The following is a 13,607-nucleotide window of genomic DNA, read 5'->3' as shown; positions in this document are numbered from 1 at the left end:
AAAGTCAAACAGATTCTGTTCGTTTTTGGTAAACATATTTGTATAAAAAGAATACCTTTTGTTTTTAAATCTGAGAAAACTTATGAAAATGGCTGGTTTTTGTAAAGAATAACTCAAATGTCATTGGGTTGTTCACAAAGTCGATTCATTCATTTAAAAAAAAACGTTACAAAGGAAGAATATTCAGTATTCGTTATGTAAAAAATTTACTTTTTGATACTATTTTACTTTACGAAGGTCTTTCCAAAATTAAAGCCTCACATTTTTTTTTTTTTTTTAACTCACTAAGTTGAAAAGCTACGAAGATGCCCCCTTATATTTTCTATTGCCATAATAAAAAAAAAAAAAAACACTTTTTTTTACCGAAACAATATATTGAATATTAAAATGAGTGATCTTTTATGCTCCAGAATTTATTTTTCTACATAGTCACCATCATTCTCAATGCACTTTTGCCAGCGATGAACGATGGCTGTGCGTAGGCATCCGGAGCATAATTTGTCATATGAGAGTTGTTCCAAAAATAAAACCTGTTTTTTTTTGTTTTTTTTTTAACTCAAAAAGTTGAAGAACTATGAAGATGGGAGTGGTACCATTAAAACGAGCAACATTTTGTGCTCTAGAATTTATTTTCTACATAGTCGCTACCATTCTGATTGCACTTTTACCAGGTAATCAGTGACTCATTTCTGCTTCTGGTATACTTCTTTAGTAGAGGTTGCTTTATTAGCATCTCACAGCATCACTATCTGCAACAGAGATGAAACTTTCAAGTCATGAATGCATAAGGTCAGTCATTATAACAGTGCAATTTACAACCTCCTCCGATTCATCTAGACAAATAAAAATAGGAGGCATTACTTTAGAAATGCCCTTCGTACTTTACCAAAACAATATATTGAATTTTTTTTTTCTTTTTTGCTTGTTTAAATAACTTTTTTTTTATATGATTTTGTAAGGTAAATGGATAAAACTAAGATAAAAGAGAAATTTCTTTTCCAGAGTTCCCTTGACCATCTGATGTCTTCCTTAAATGCATCTGATGTCCACTATGTTCGCTGCCTAAAGCCAAACAGTGAAAACACCCCAAATAAATTTGATCGGCCATATATGATGACTCAACTTGAAGCCAATGGAATCATAGAAACTGTCAAAATAAGCCAACAGGGATACCCAGCAAGGTTGCTTTCATTTCTTTATCAACTAATATTGTGTTTCATTATTATTTTTTAACTGGGAAAAAATTTAATCAAAATGAGCCAATTGAGATTATAGAAAATAACAGCGGTAAACGATGTCAACAGTTATATTTTTCTTTTAATAACTACGATATATCTACTACTAGCAGGGTGCTCTGCCATTGCCTTGTTGTAAAATATGCTGAAATATGATATATTAATTTATGCAGATTTCGTAGTTATGATTATAGAGAAAATTTTCTATCAATTATTATATTGTACCCAATATAAAATAATGATTTCAAAAGTAAAAAAAATATGACTTGGGTGCCATCAGGTAGAATCAAAACCAAAACACTAGTGCTCCAGCCTTAGTTGTTACCATTTAAGTTATCGTCAGACAGATGAGAAATAGTTCAAAATAAATTTTGTTATGTTTTTAATTATTTTTTTCTAAGTTATTACTACGACTATAACTTAATTTAATAGTGTTTTTATTAAAATTTTTATGAAGGATATTATTAGGGAAGTATAGCGTAATAAGATTTAGAAATTTTTTCCCAAGATTGGGTTCTACTATTAAGTTAAAAGGGGGTGTAGATCAGATAATCTTTCTTTTTGGGGGGACATATTACTATATGAAATAGATTCAGTATAGTTTAGTTGGGTATTTTTTTAATCACTATCTATTAGAGCTTTATTGTAAAAGGTTTTATGGGTATTGAATATCTCTTTGAGGAGTTATTGCTGATTCTTTTACTAATATATTTAGGCATATGTTGGATTATACATTTTACGTGAATATAAATAGAATTTGTATTTTCCTTTTTATAGGGTTTGTATTTTACTATGGTTAAAAGTTATATCAAGGAAGTTTACTATTTTCACATTTGCAGTTATATCCACTTTAACATTAATTCTTTTGATTTCTTTTAAAATTACTTTATATTTTTTTAGCATTTCGGATCATCTACTTTTTTTACAATTAGAAGACTGTCGTTCCTATAAAGACCTATTGTCTCAACTTCTATATCTCTAGTAAGGTTATATAATATGTAAAAACCTACCTAGGGTTAGTGCCGCTTTGATTTAGTTCATGACTTTCCCATAGATGAACTAAAACCACTTGATATACAATACAACCTGTTCCCCTTCCAGGTTCAGGGACAGAGGCAAGAAACATTGACGCATTAGAAATGAAGATATCAACAACAGAAAATTCATGGAGGATTTTAGAAGAATTCTAAGAACTAAGCTTTTTCAATTTTATTTTAAACACTTTGCCAGATTATGCATACATTACAGTTCAGTAATTATATAGTTTATTTGAAATGCACAATCATTCATGATTCAAATTTTATTATAGACTCTTGATTGAATGCACATCTTCATCCAGAACTCATTGTTTCACTAATTATATACTCTTCTTTCTTTTAAAAAAACTTTTATTCACTCCCAAACAAGGCATATTGCTTTTTAGATGTAAGGAGTTATTATTTGAGACCATATCTACAGGGACACTATGTACGAAGTTGAGCAGCAAGATCTCTAATCACATTACATTCAAATTTCTGCATGTCAGAACAGTCCGGGAAGCAGGCCATAAGAAAATCCGAAGAAAGAAACTAAGGCTTTCCAGCATCTAGGGACCTCTACAGTGAAGAGTGGGATTTCTCCCTCAACCCAGGACTGTACCCTAATAAACTATGATTCTGACAGCGTAGATGCGGCACTTTCTTTAGATACTAGTGCCCAAGTATATGTATTTTGTGATTTTTTTTTTTTATATCGTTACCTTGTTTTTAAACTTGTTTTTCGTTTTTTATTTATGTATTTTGTCTGTATTCTCCTGTCTTGTCTGTATTCTCCTGTATTATCCGTCCCCCTCCTCATGCTACAAAGTTAAACAATAAAAACAAAAAATGCCGGCAACTAACGATAACAGAAAAAATGCCGCAAATTATTCTCTAATAGAGTAGATAAAGTTAGGACTTTATTTAAGTAGTATACTTAATATATACTATTACTGCAAGCTTGCCTGTATTGAAAATGCTTGCTTCTTGCTGGCAAATCAAACCATCTAATATAGTTAGCCTTATGTTCAAGTACATTCGAAATATAATACAGTGCAAAGAAACAGTTACTCATGAAAACGAACCTCCTAAAGTAAAACCTTGAATAATTATCTAAACTCGAATGTAAGTTAATATTAAGCCGACTTTACAAATTGATAATAGTTAATTATTGGATTTTAATTAATTATAAGATGAAACTCTAATGATTTAAACTCGATAGATAACGACAAACTTCCACCCATTAATATAGGAGGGGAGATTATCATCAAAAGTGTCCTGAATTGTTAACTTAGCACCGGACTTAATACTTAGATATAAATAAGTCACTTGTCTCCGTTCCCCTCCTCCTCCTCCTCCTCCTCCTCCTCCTCCCCCCATTTTTTTTTTTTTTTTTTTTTTTTTTTAATGGAGAGTAGATAATACAGTGGATGTGTTATCGGCAGCTCCAGTAACTCTCACTTCTCCTATTTTGTCATTCAGTCCTCATTCAGTGAGTGATTTTTCTGACAAAGGGTAAAGAAAAAGCTGCTTAAAAGTCGGTAGTATTTGGTGACCAGTAGTCTGAGATGTCGGAAATTTTTCTGTCTCTGTCTGTCCTTGTGGCTATGTCACTAGTAAGGGTGCTGGAGGTAAATGTTTTGTCTGGGCTGACGTTATCCGCCTGATAGTCAGGGACCCGAACCTTGGATTAACCATTAAGGAGGCTGTCCTATCAGCAGGCGCCAAGTACTGGGACTGCTGTATTGCCATTTGGTGAGTGGATCTGGACCATGCAGTAGTCTCTGGTGGGGCCTCTCGATGCCATACTAGTGGGTAATTTTTACGGCTTTACCTTTTCGTGTGCTACAAAAAAAATTTTCCTGTCTTTTTCTCTCTTACTTTCCCTCTCTGTACTGCTCTAACCAAGTATGCCAACCTATTCCACAAATCCCAAAATCTCAACATGAAATATCTCCAGAATAAAAACTCGATTAAACCTAGAACCCCATTTTCCAACGTAGACCCCTACTACCAGGTCTCCTTCTCCAACATCAGGGTCTACGTTCCAACCTTCCAGGAGACGAAACCGGACATATTATTTCTAAGTGAAACTGGAATAGGGCCGACCACTTCCCTAGATGAGTTCATAATTAACGGATACTCTAATTTAACAGCTAAATCTGACTCCCAAGATCGCCATGGGCATGGAATATGTGCCTACATTAAGGATGACTTCCCGTGTGGCAGGGATATCTCTAGAGAAGATCCTAATTTACCCTATATGTGCTTCAGGGTTGCACTTGCTAACACCACGGCATTTATATTTGCCCTCTTTTGGCCCCACAACAGCGGAGTTACTATCTTTAAGAGCATATCTGAGAAAATAGACCACATACTGTCTTCACATCCCTCGGCTAACATCCACATCTGTGGTGACTTCAACGTGCATAACGTGGCTGACTGGGATAGCTTCCGTACATTCATATCTGATTTACCTCTGCACTCCATGTTTAAAAAGGATGTGTCCTCTATAGTATCAGATCTGACCGAATGGTTAATTGTAGGCATAGACCAATTCATACCATCTAAAAAATTCCAACAAAAACCTAACAGCCAGCCATGGTTCTCCCCAGAATGTGCTGCTGCTATCGCGCACAGAAATCACTTTTTCCATAGCTACCAACGTAATAGATGCACTGAGACTAAAGCTGCTTTCAGGTCTGCCAGCAACCACTGTAAAAGAGTAATAAAAAATGCAAGAGAGCTATATGCCCAGTCTGTTTAATCCAAGGTAGCTGATCAGCGGCTTGGATCCCACCAGTTTTGGCAAATAACAAATAGAAGTGAACAGAAGTGTGCGTTCTATCCCAACCATTATCAATGGACCAGAGGTCATCTCGTCAGCGTCAGACAAGGCCAAACTATTTGCCAAGAACTTTGCAGCTAATTCTACCCTATGCGACGAAGGCCATCAACTCCCCATATTTCCTCCTATAACACAGAACAAGCTAGGTAACATACAAATATCCGTGCATGAGGTCGCCAAGCTAATCAAGAACCTACTTTCCAGTAAAGCAACTGCCCCTGATGGCATCCCAATTATAGTGTTAAAAAAGCTTCAACCAGAACTTGCTTCCATACTTACGAAACTATTTAAGCGCTGCCTTAAGGAGAAGTGCTTTCCAACTCCCTCTGGAAGACCTCATCAGTTTGCCCTGTATTTAAGAATTCAGGTGATAAGTCATCTCCCTCTCAGTACAGACCTATGAGTCTCCTGTGTGTTATGAGTAAATTGCTGGAATCCATATTAAATAGAGAAATAGTCAACCACCTCAGCAGGAATAACCTTCTTAGTGACACACAATATGGTTTCCGCTCTGCAAGATCTACCGCAGATATGCTGACGGTTATATCCCACAGGATTAGTGAATCTCTTGAAAAAGGCTTCCTTTCTAGGGCAATTGCTCTTGACATATCAAAGGCCTTCGACAAGGTATGGCATAAGGGTCTACTTCACAAGATTTCCAGCTACGGTATAACTGGAAATGTTTTCTCAATCATTAAATCATTTCTCTCCGATAGGCTCATAAGAGTAGTGGTAGATGGACAAAAATCGGAGGCCTGCAATATAAATGCTGGAGTCCCTCAGGGGTCAATCCTGGGCCCAACTCTCTTCCTGATCTACATCCATGACCTCCCTAAACACATACTTAAATCATTCGTTGACATCTATGCTGATGACACGACCATCTACGGCAACACATCAAAGGCTGTAAATGACAAAGTTCTCTCTGATTCTCTCTCCTCTGATCTCGAGCGCGTGGTTCAGTGGGGGAAGATGTAGCTGGTTACCTTAAATGCATCCAAAACCAAACTCCTATCCTTACATCATCAACGCTCTGATCCCCATCTGGAATCAATTGGGATGGATGGCTCTCGTCTGGGTGAGGCCCCGTGTTTTGACAAGCTTCTGGGTTTGACCTTTACTCCTGATCTTAAATGGAACACGTACATCAAGTCTGTTGCCAAGGTCGTTGGAAAGATGGTGGGATCCTTCTACCGCTCCAGAAGATATCTCACTACTGATGCAATTCTCTATCTGTATAAAAGCCAAGTACGTCCAAGGATGGAATACTGTTGCCATATCTCGGCAGGAGCTGCTAAAAACAGCCTATCCTGCCTTGACAGAGTACAAAATAGACTTTGTGGCTTAGTGGGGGATGTCCTTTTCTCTACCCTGCAACCTCTCTCCCACAGAGACGTTGCGAGCCTATCCTTGTTTTATCGTTATTTCCATGGCAGTTTCTCGTCTGAACTCCAATCTCTGGTCCCCCCTCGCCAATCTTTCACGAAAAACACCCGTCTAGCTGAATCCACTGTGAAAAATTTCCCCCACTCTATATCTGTGCCTAAATCAAAACGCGGATTCCATGAACAAAGCTTCTTTCTTAGAACTGAACGCCTATGGAACTCTGTTCCGTCTGCCTGCTTCCCTCCGGACTACAACTTGGATGTCTTCAAGTCCAATGTTAACAAATTCCTAATGAACCGCCTCTTAATTAAACACTTCATCCAATCTCCACACTAACGTAATGTACTTGCAATAACTCTTATCCCTGAGTGGCTTCCGGGCCTTGATAAGTGGTGATCACTATGTAAAAAAAAAAAAAAAAAAAAAAACTTCAGTGATTGGCTTCATTTCTCAAGCCATACAGATACAGCTGCATATATATATATATATATATATATATATAATTTCCTTATACAGACTGTTATATTCTTGACTCTTTCATGTTGAATATGGATTACTCATCAGTAATTGCTTAAAATAATCTTTTGTTTTTATGTATGCCATTTTATTTGCCTATAAGTTTGCCATTGCATTTTCACATTCAAATATTATTTTCTCTTTTTCATTTAGATTCACGTATCGGGATTTTCTTCAACGGTATTATACAATTCTGTCACAAACGAAATTTTCATCAAAAATGGCATCCAATAACAGTCATTTATATGACACGGACTTTACATTGGATGATACCATTGAAAATTTGTCTTATGAACGACTCAATATTTCTAATCGATCAAGAATGTCTTCCACACCAAGGAAAGTGTTGCAGCGACGGACAGGTGAGTATTTATTAATTACAAACTCTTCTGTCTGATTATTGTTGAGTGGAGAGTCATTTTTGTAATAGAAAAATTATTCAAAAAGGAATGGCAAAAGAAATAACTCTATTATAGAGATTAGAAAATTATCAAATTGTGAATATTGAATGTAGTTGTCCCAAGCAAAAATTAGCAGTATCAATCCAGTCAGAGCAGCTTTGAATTGTAAAGAATTCTAGGATTAATCCAGTCAGGGTCATCAGAGATCCCCTTCTCCTGTCAAGATGAAAAGCTATGACTGAAAAATTCAAAGAGATTCAGTATATTTTATACAGCAATTTGGGTATCTAATTAATTTGTTCTTATCATTCCTGGTTATAAATATAAATATCCAAATCTTTGTGATCATATCTATACCAATTATGCCAAAAATATTGCAACATAAATTTCCCTCTTCTTGAGTTTGCACACAAAAAAATTAAATATCTGATTAAATGAGAATTGAATTTGATACTTATGAAGAACTAGCAGTTCAGTCCGGCTTCGCTCGGGCCCTATGTACTGTTCATAACTTGCCCTACATGTGAATACACTTTATGTAAGATTTAAAATGTTTAGACCAAGATCTATCTAAGTAATTTTGTAGAGACCACAGAGGTTAATTTTTTTTTTAACTTTGACCCCATAACATTTATTATTTTGGTCTCAAATAAAAATACAAAGTTTTACCCATGTCCAAATAACCTACATTTAAAATTTCAAGTCTTTAGACCCAACATTGGCGGAGGAATTTGGTAGAATCTGCAAAGATCAACTTTTTCAACTTTGACCTTTTGGCAGCCAAATTTTTGCCCCAAAACTGATTAAAATGCTTGCCACATATCTAAATACCCGTTATGTATAAATTTCAAATGTTTAGACCCAAAATTAGCTGAGTAGTTTGCTAGACACCACAATCTTTTGAACCCCTTGACAGCTCAAATTTTCGACCCAAACCAATTAAAAAGCTTGCTCTATCTTTAAATACCTTTTATGTAAAATTTCAAATGTTTAGACCAGAAATTAGCTGAGTAATTTGGTAGAGACCACAGAGGTCAAATTTCTTTAACTTTGACCCCAATTTTGATCAATGTTCAAGTAACCTACATTTAAAATTTCAAGTCTTTTGTCCCCAAATTGGCAGAAGAGTTTGGTAGAGTTTTCAAAGGTCAAATTGTTGAACTTTGACCCCTTGACAGCCAAATTTCTGTCCGAAAACCGATTAAAAAGATTTTTTACCAAATCTTAATACTCCTTATGTCAAATCTCGAGTTTCTAGACTGAAAATTGACAGTTATTTTGCAGGGAAATGTACACAGACACACACACAGTCCTTTTATAGATATATAGATTAATTTGATATATACAAATAATGAAATTTAATTATAAAAATGAAGTGTTAATGTAAATATAAAAAAAAATGCTTTGAATAATTACCCAGCAATTTCAGAAGCCATTTGCATTATTTTGTAACATATGCTGTGAGTTTATTGAATAATCATCTCTGTTGATTATCAAATAAAAATAAATGGTGAATATCAAGAAAGGTCTTTTATAGAAAGAAATACATGTCTGGGATATTGTAGGTAATTGATGAAATTGATTGGAATTTCAAATTTGGTTTTTGAAAGTAGAAAATTTCTGTAATTGACTGGCTGTTCTGAATGAAATAGAGATTTTGTTGAACTATCTAATATTTGTCAATGATAAACCTTGAAAAAAAGACAGGCTTCACTTTGTATTATTTGGATTGTTCAAACTACGGTTCTCAAGTATTATTTTCACAATGTTCTAACCCTGGTGCTACCAGATCAGGTTGTCTGAAGATATTGGCTTCTTGAGACGAAATGCGCCTAACATTGAAGCTTTTTGTTTTTCTACTTACTTTTGCAAAACTTAATTATGTTCTGCAAAACCAAAAACAAAAACAACAACCCACCTTTTCCCTCTTTTCCTTCTTCCCATTTCCCCTTTCTCTTTCTATCTCCCCCACTTTCTGACTGGTTTCCTAACTTAAAATGTACCAAACATTAATACTGTAACCCTTTTCCCTCTCCCATGGCAAAACTCATTCATGTTCTGCAGGGAAGGGAAAAAAAACAATAAAATCCACTATAAAACAACCAAACCAAACAGAAGAGTGTCACTAGCAATTGAATTTTACCTAGTACTTTATTGATTGCAAACAATCCTAGTACGAATTTTAAATCAATTCTTGTTTTTAGATGTACAATCTTACGAGAGCTCACTACTTATTATCACAGATTACTCTGTGTGTGTGTGTGTATATATATATATATATATATATAGAGTTATAAAAGAATATTTTCTTTATAAAGCAAACCTATCAAGAGAGTAGAAGCTCTACCTAGCTAAGAGGAGCAATTCATAAATTAAAAAGGTGAGGAATAAAAGTTACATAGAATTTTATTAAATTATCAAATCAGTAAAGACAAAAATGTGAGAAAAAATGGAAAAGAACCTCTTTAGACCATGGCATCTCAAACTAGATGCTTCTCATCAGAAGAAGAAAAAAACTTATGATAATACTGTATGGGTATATAAGAATGAAAACCAAACTTGAGATTATTTAGATTAGAAATGAAAAAAATTTTTAAAAAATAGGAGGGGGGTAATGGGGACCATTAAAAGAAATGGGAATGAAAAACAAAGGGTGTTGGTAGGGAAAAGTGTGTTTACTCCCTCCCCTACCAACAATTTATATTTTTTTTTTTAAGATGAGAACAGTAGTCCGAACAATCTGAATGATATAAATTATCCATCCTCATCTCAAAAATTCAGAAACATGGCTTTACTGTATTATATAGATTAATTTTTCTTTTTTTTTTGTTGGGTCATCAGATGAGTTATAACTAACCAGTGTCTTGTATACATTTCCTTACTCTTCAAGGTCTTACTGTTTCTTTTCCATGTTGATCTCAGTGTTTTTATATTTAACTAGCGGAACCTGTGGAAATTCCACAGGGGATTCATTCATATGTAATATATTGATGTTGACATTTTGTAGATGTTTAGTGTAAATGGAGATGCTCTGATATTGTTGCTCTTTTGTTAAAACTGCAAAAGTATTTATCTAAGCTAGCAGGGATGCCTGGTATAGCCCGGTCGTAAAGTATGCTTAAATATGATATTTTAATTCTTGCAGGTTTCATATATATTATAGAGTTAATGTTCTATAAATTTTTATGTATTATAAAATTGCGATTTCAAAAATAAAAAATATATTCATATGACTTGGGTGCATCAGCTTGAATCGAAACTGAAACCAAAACTTATGAAAAAAATATAACTTAATGTTCTTTAAGCAATAACCGAAACCAAAACTTAGGAAGAATTCTTGATAAAATTATTTATAAGAAAGTAAATGACTTGAGTGCCATCAGCTATAATCGAAACCAAAACTTATGAAGAATTCTTGGTAAAATTATTTATTACAAGAAATTGAAAACAAACAATATGGATTCAGGCAAGCCCGTTCAACAGCAGATATATTAACTGTAGTCTCTGAACATATATACCGTTCACTGGACAAAACAAGGGAGGGTAGAGCGGTAGCCCTTGATATATCCAAGGCTTTTGACAGGGTATGGCACGATGGTCTTCTAAGGAAAATTAGATCATATGATATCACTAGAAGAATACATAATGTAATTAAATTCTTCTTAAGTAAGAGAAAAATCCAAATTGTCCTCGACGGTTGTACATCTAAACAATATGACATAAATGCGGGAGTACCTCAGGGGTCTATCCTTGGACCTTTATTATTCCTGATATTCATAAATGACCTCACTGATAAAATTGTTTTGGAGATGGGTATATTTGCTGATGACACCACTCTCTATAACAGATATGAGGAGAAAACAAATGAACACATAGCTAAGGAAATGGCAGAAACACTAGATGATGACCTCCAATCTGTAGTGGAATGGGAACAAAAATGGATGGTCACATTCAGTGCTGTCAAGACTAAGCTTGTTTCCTTCAATAACTACAAGAAACCTTCTCTACCACCAATAGCAATGGCCAAGAACACATTCCCTGAAAGTACTTCCTTTAAACTGCTCGGCCTAACGTTTACAAGGAATATGAGCTGGAATAGATACATTGAGAGCATTGCCAAGGCTGCTGCAAAGAAGATGGGCTCTCTCTACCGTGCTAGAAAATTACTTATGCCTGAAAGTATCCTGTACCTCTATAAGGGCACTATTTGCCCATGTATGGAGTACTGTTGTCACATTTGGGCTGGTGCATCTGCTGCTTGTCTCTCACTCCTGGACAGGGTTCAAAAAAGAGTCTCTCACTCCTGGACAGGGTTCAAAAGAGAGTCGCCAACCTGATAGGTCCTGAATTGTCATCTAAGCTTCAGCCTCTGTCTCATCAATGAGATGTCGCATCCCTCTGCCTGTTCTACAAATACTTTAATGGTGAATGCTCTGACAAACTGCAAACATTTGTACCTCCTCGACATAACTACCCCCGACAAACCCGACAAGCAATTAAGTCCCACCCCTTTACAGTAGAGATCCCTAGGTGCAAGAAAGCCTTTTACTCCAATAGTTTCTTCCCCAGAACTGCAAGTCTTTGGAACTCCTTTCTGGGATTTTGCTTTCCCAACTGCACTGATATGCAAAAGTTCAAGTATAATGTGAACAAGCATCTTTCTACTCATCTCCCTTCATAATGCCCCCGCAAATTATGTCCCTGATAGTAGCCCCCTGCTTCAAAGTTCATAACAATCAAGTGTAACATAGAAAATAAATAAATAACACATGCTATCCTATTAATATATAGATCCTCCTATCTTAATAAAGGTCTTACCAGTTATTTCTTTCACTTGTATCAGTATTGCTCAATAACTGCACAGATTTACTGATCATGAATGAACCCTGCAACAAGATCAGCCGGTGTAACTTAGAGAAAATAAGGTATATCCAGGCGGATTCTTTACATACAAAAACGTTTCTATTTTTATAAATATAATAGACGAGTAATTTGGGGGGGGGGATATTTTGAGACATAAATTTGTTTGTTTTTTTTAAACAATGAGGAATATGTTTGTTTATAAGTTTAGCTTTCAGTTGCTGCAGAAAATTTAATGAAGAAACATGGAAGGTCTTGTTAGATAGGCACACTTAAACTTACATTTTTTTTTTCAGCATAATAAACAAGAAAGAGAGGAATGAGTAAGACAAAAAATAAAGAGAGTGTTATGGTAAAAAGAGAGGAGGGAAAGAGAGAAAGATACAAAGACAGCTAGAGAGAGAGAGAGAGTGGGGATAGAAATTTCTATTTAATTTCATATGACCCCCAAGCAATACCGGGTAGCCTTGCTAGTTTTTTATAAACGATTTGGAAGAAACCCTCAAGGCAAACTTATCGATGAACACTCCTTCAAAATCTAAATATTGAATAGATGCTTTTTCTGCCAGTGATGAGGAATGTCCAGATAAGATAATTGTCAAAGAATACATCACAGCTTTCTGCCATTGACGAAAACTTACAGATATGATTAATTGCAAAAAAAAAAATAATAACTTTCATGGCTGCATAACTACCATGGCCATAATTTTGTTTGTCGATTCCTGTTTTCGGCAAACACACGTGAATGCAACTTGAGATCCACTTTTGGAATTTTATACTAATAAGCTTTAACTAAAAGTATATATCAGTAAACTAGTTATTGTGACCCTGTTCCCTCTGGAGTATATGATCTGCTTGGATTAGATCTGTTGTCTTCTTGCCAGGATGCAACGGTTGCTTTTGTTGTCTACAGATTATTTCATGATATTTGTCAAACCGCAATGCTTAAATACTGCCTTGTGCTGCAGCTCAACAGACCAAACCTGCAAGGATATGCATTCACATTAAACCCTCTGCATGGTCACACTGATGTTTGCTCAAAGATGTACCAGCAATCTCCTTTCACATCGTGTTCTGCAGTCCTGAACGTGCTGCCTCAGAATTGAGTAAATGAACTTGTATCACTGTCACATTTTTCGAGTTCTGTATTGGTTAACTATCGTGATATTCCTAAGTTTTATGCATTTTCTAATTAGCTTTGTAGCCTCTGTCTGTTGCTAATGGTTTTATGACCATAGCTAAATAAAACAAAAAAAAAGGGTGGGTAAAAATCAATTCAGGTTTATCATCTGACTTCCGACCTACCCATGCCTCCCTTGTAAAATGAATTATTGCCTTGTATTTT

At 35.2% G+C, this 13,607-nt stretch overlaps 1 protein-coding gene across 2 annotated transcripts in view; it reads left to right on the top strand.

The window, feature by feature from the left end:
• Positions 1 to 13,607, top strand: part of LOC145277788 (unconventional myosin-XIX-like) — a 176,825-nt gene that overhangs the window by 76,946 nt on the left and 86,272 nt on the right. For both annotated transcript variants that reach the window (XM_080129594.1, XM_080129583.1), the window contains exons 20-21: positions 1,003 to 1,181; positions 7,155 to 7,363. In XM_080129594.1, coding sequence (XP_079985720.1) covers positions 1,003 to 1,181; positions 7,155 to 7,363 — 388 coding nt within the window. The remainder of the gene's footprint in view (positions 1 to 1,002; positions 1,182 to 7,154; positions 7,364 to 13,607) is intronic.

The sequence above is a fragment of the Euprymna scolopes genome, chromosome 1, assembly GCF_053919585.1.
Source record: "Euprymna scolopes isolate OS-2025 chromosome 1, ASM5391958v1, whole genome shotgun sequence".
In the NCBI taxonomy this organism is placed as follows: Eukaryota; Metazoa; Mollusca; class Cephalopoda; order Sepiida; family Sepiolidae; genus Euprymna; species Euprymna scolopes.
This window is presented reverse-complemented; position numbering and strand designations above follow the sequence as displayed.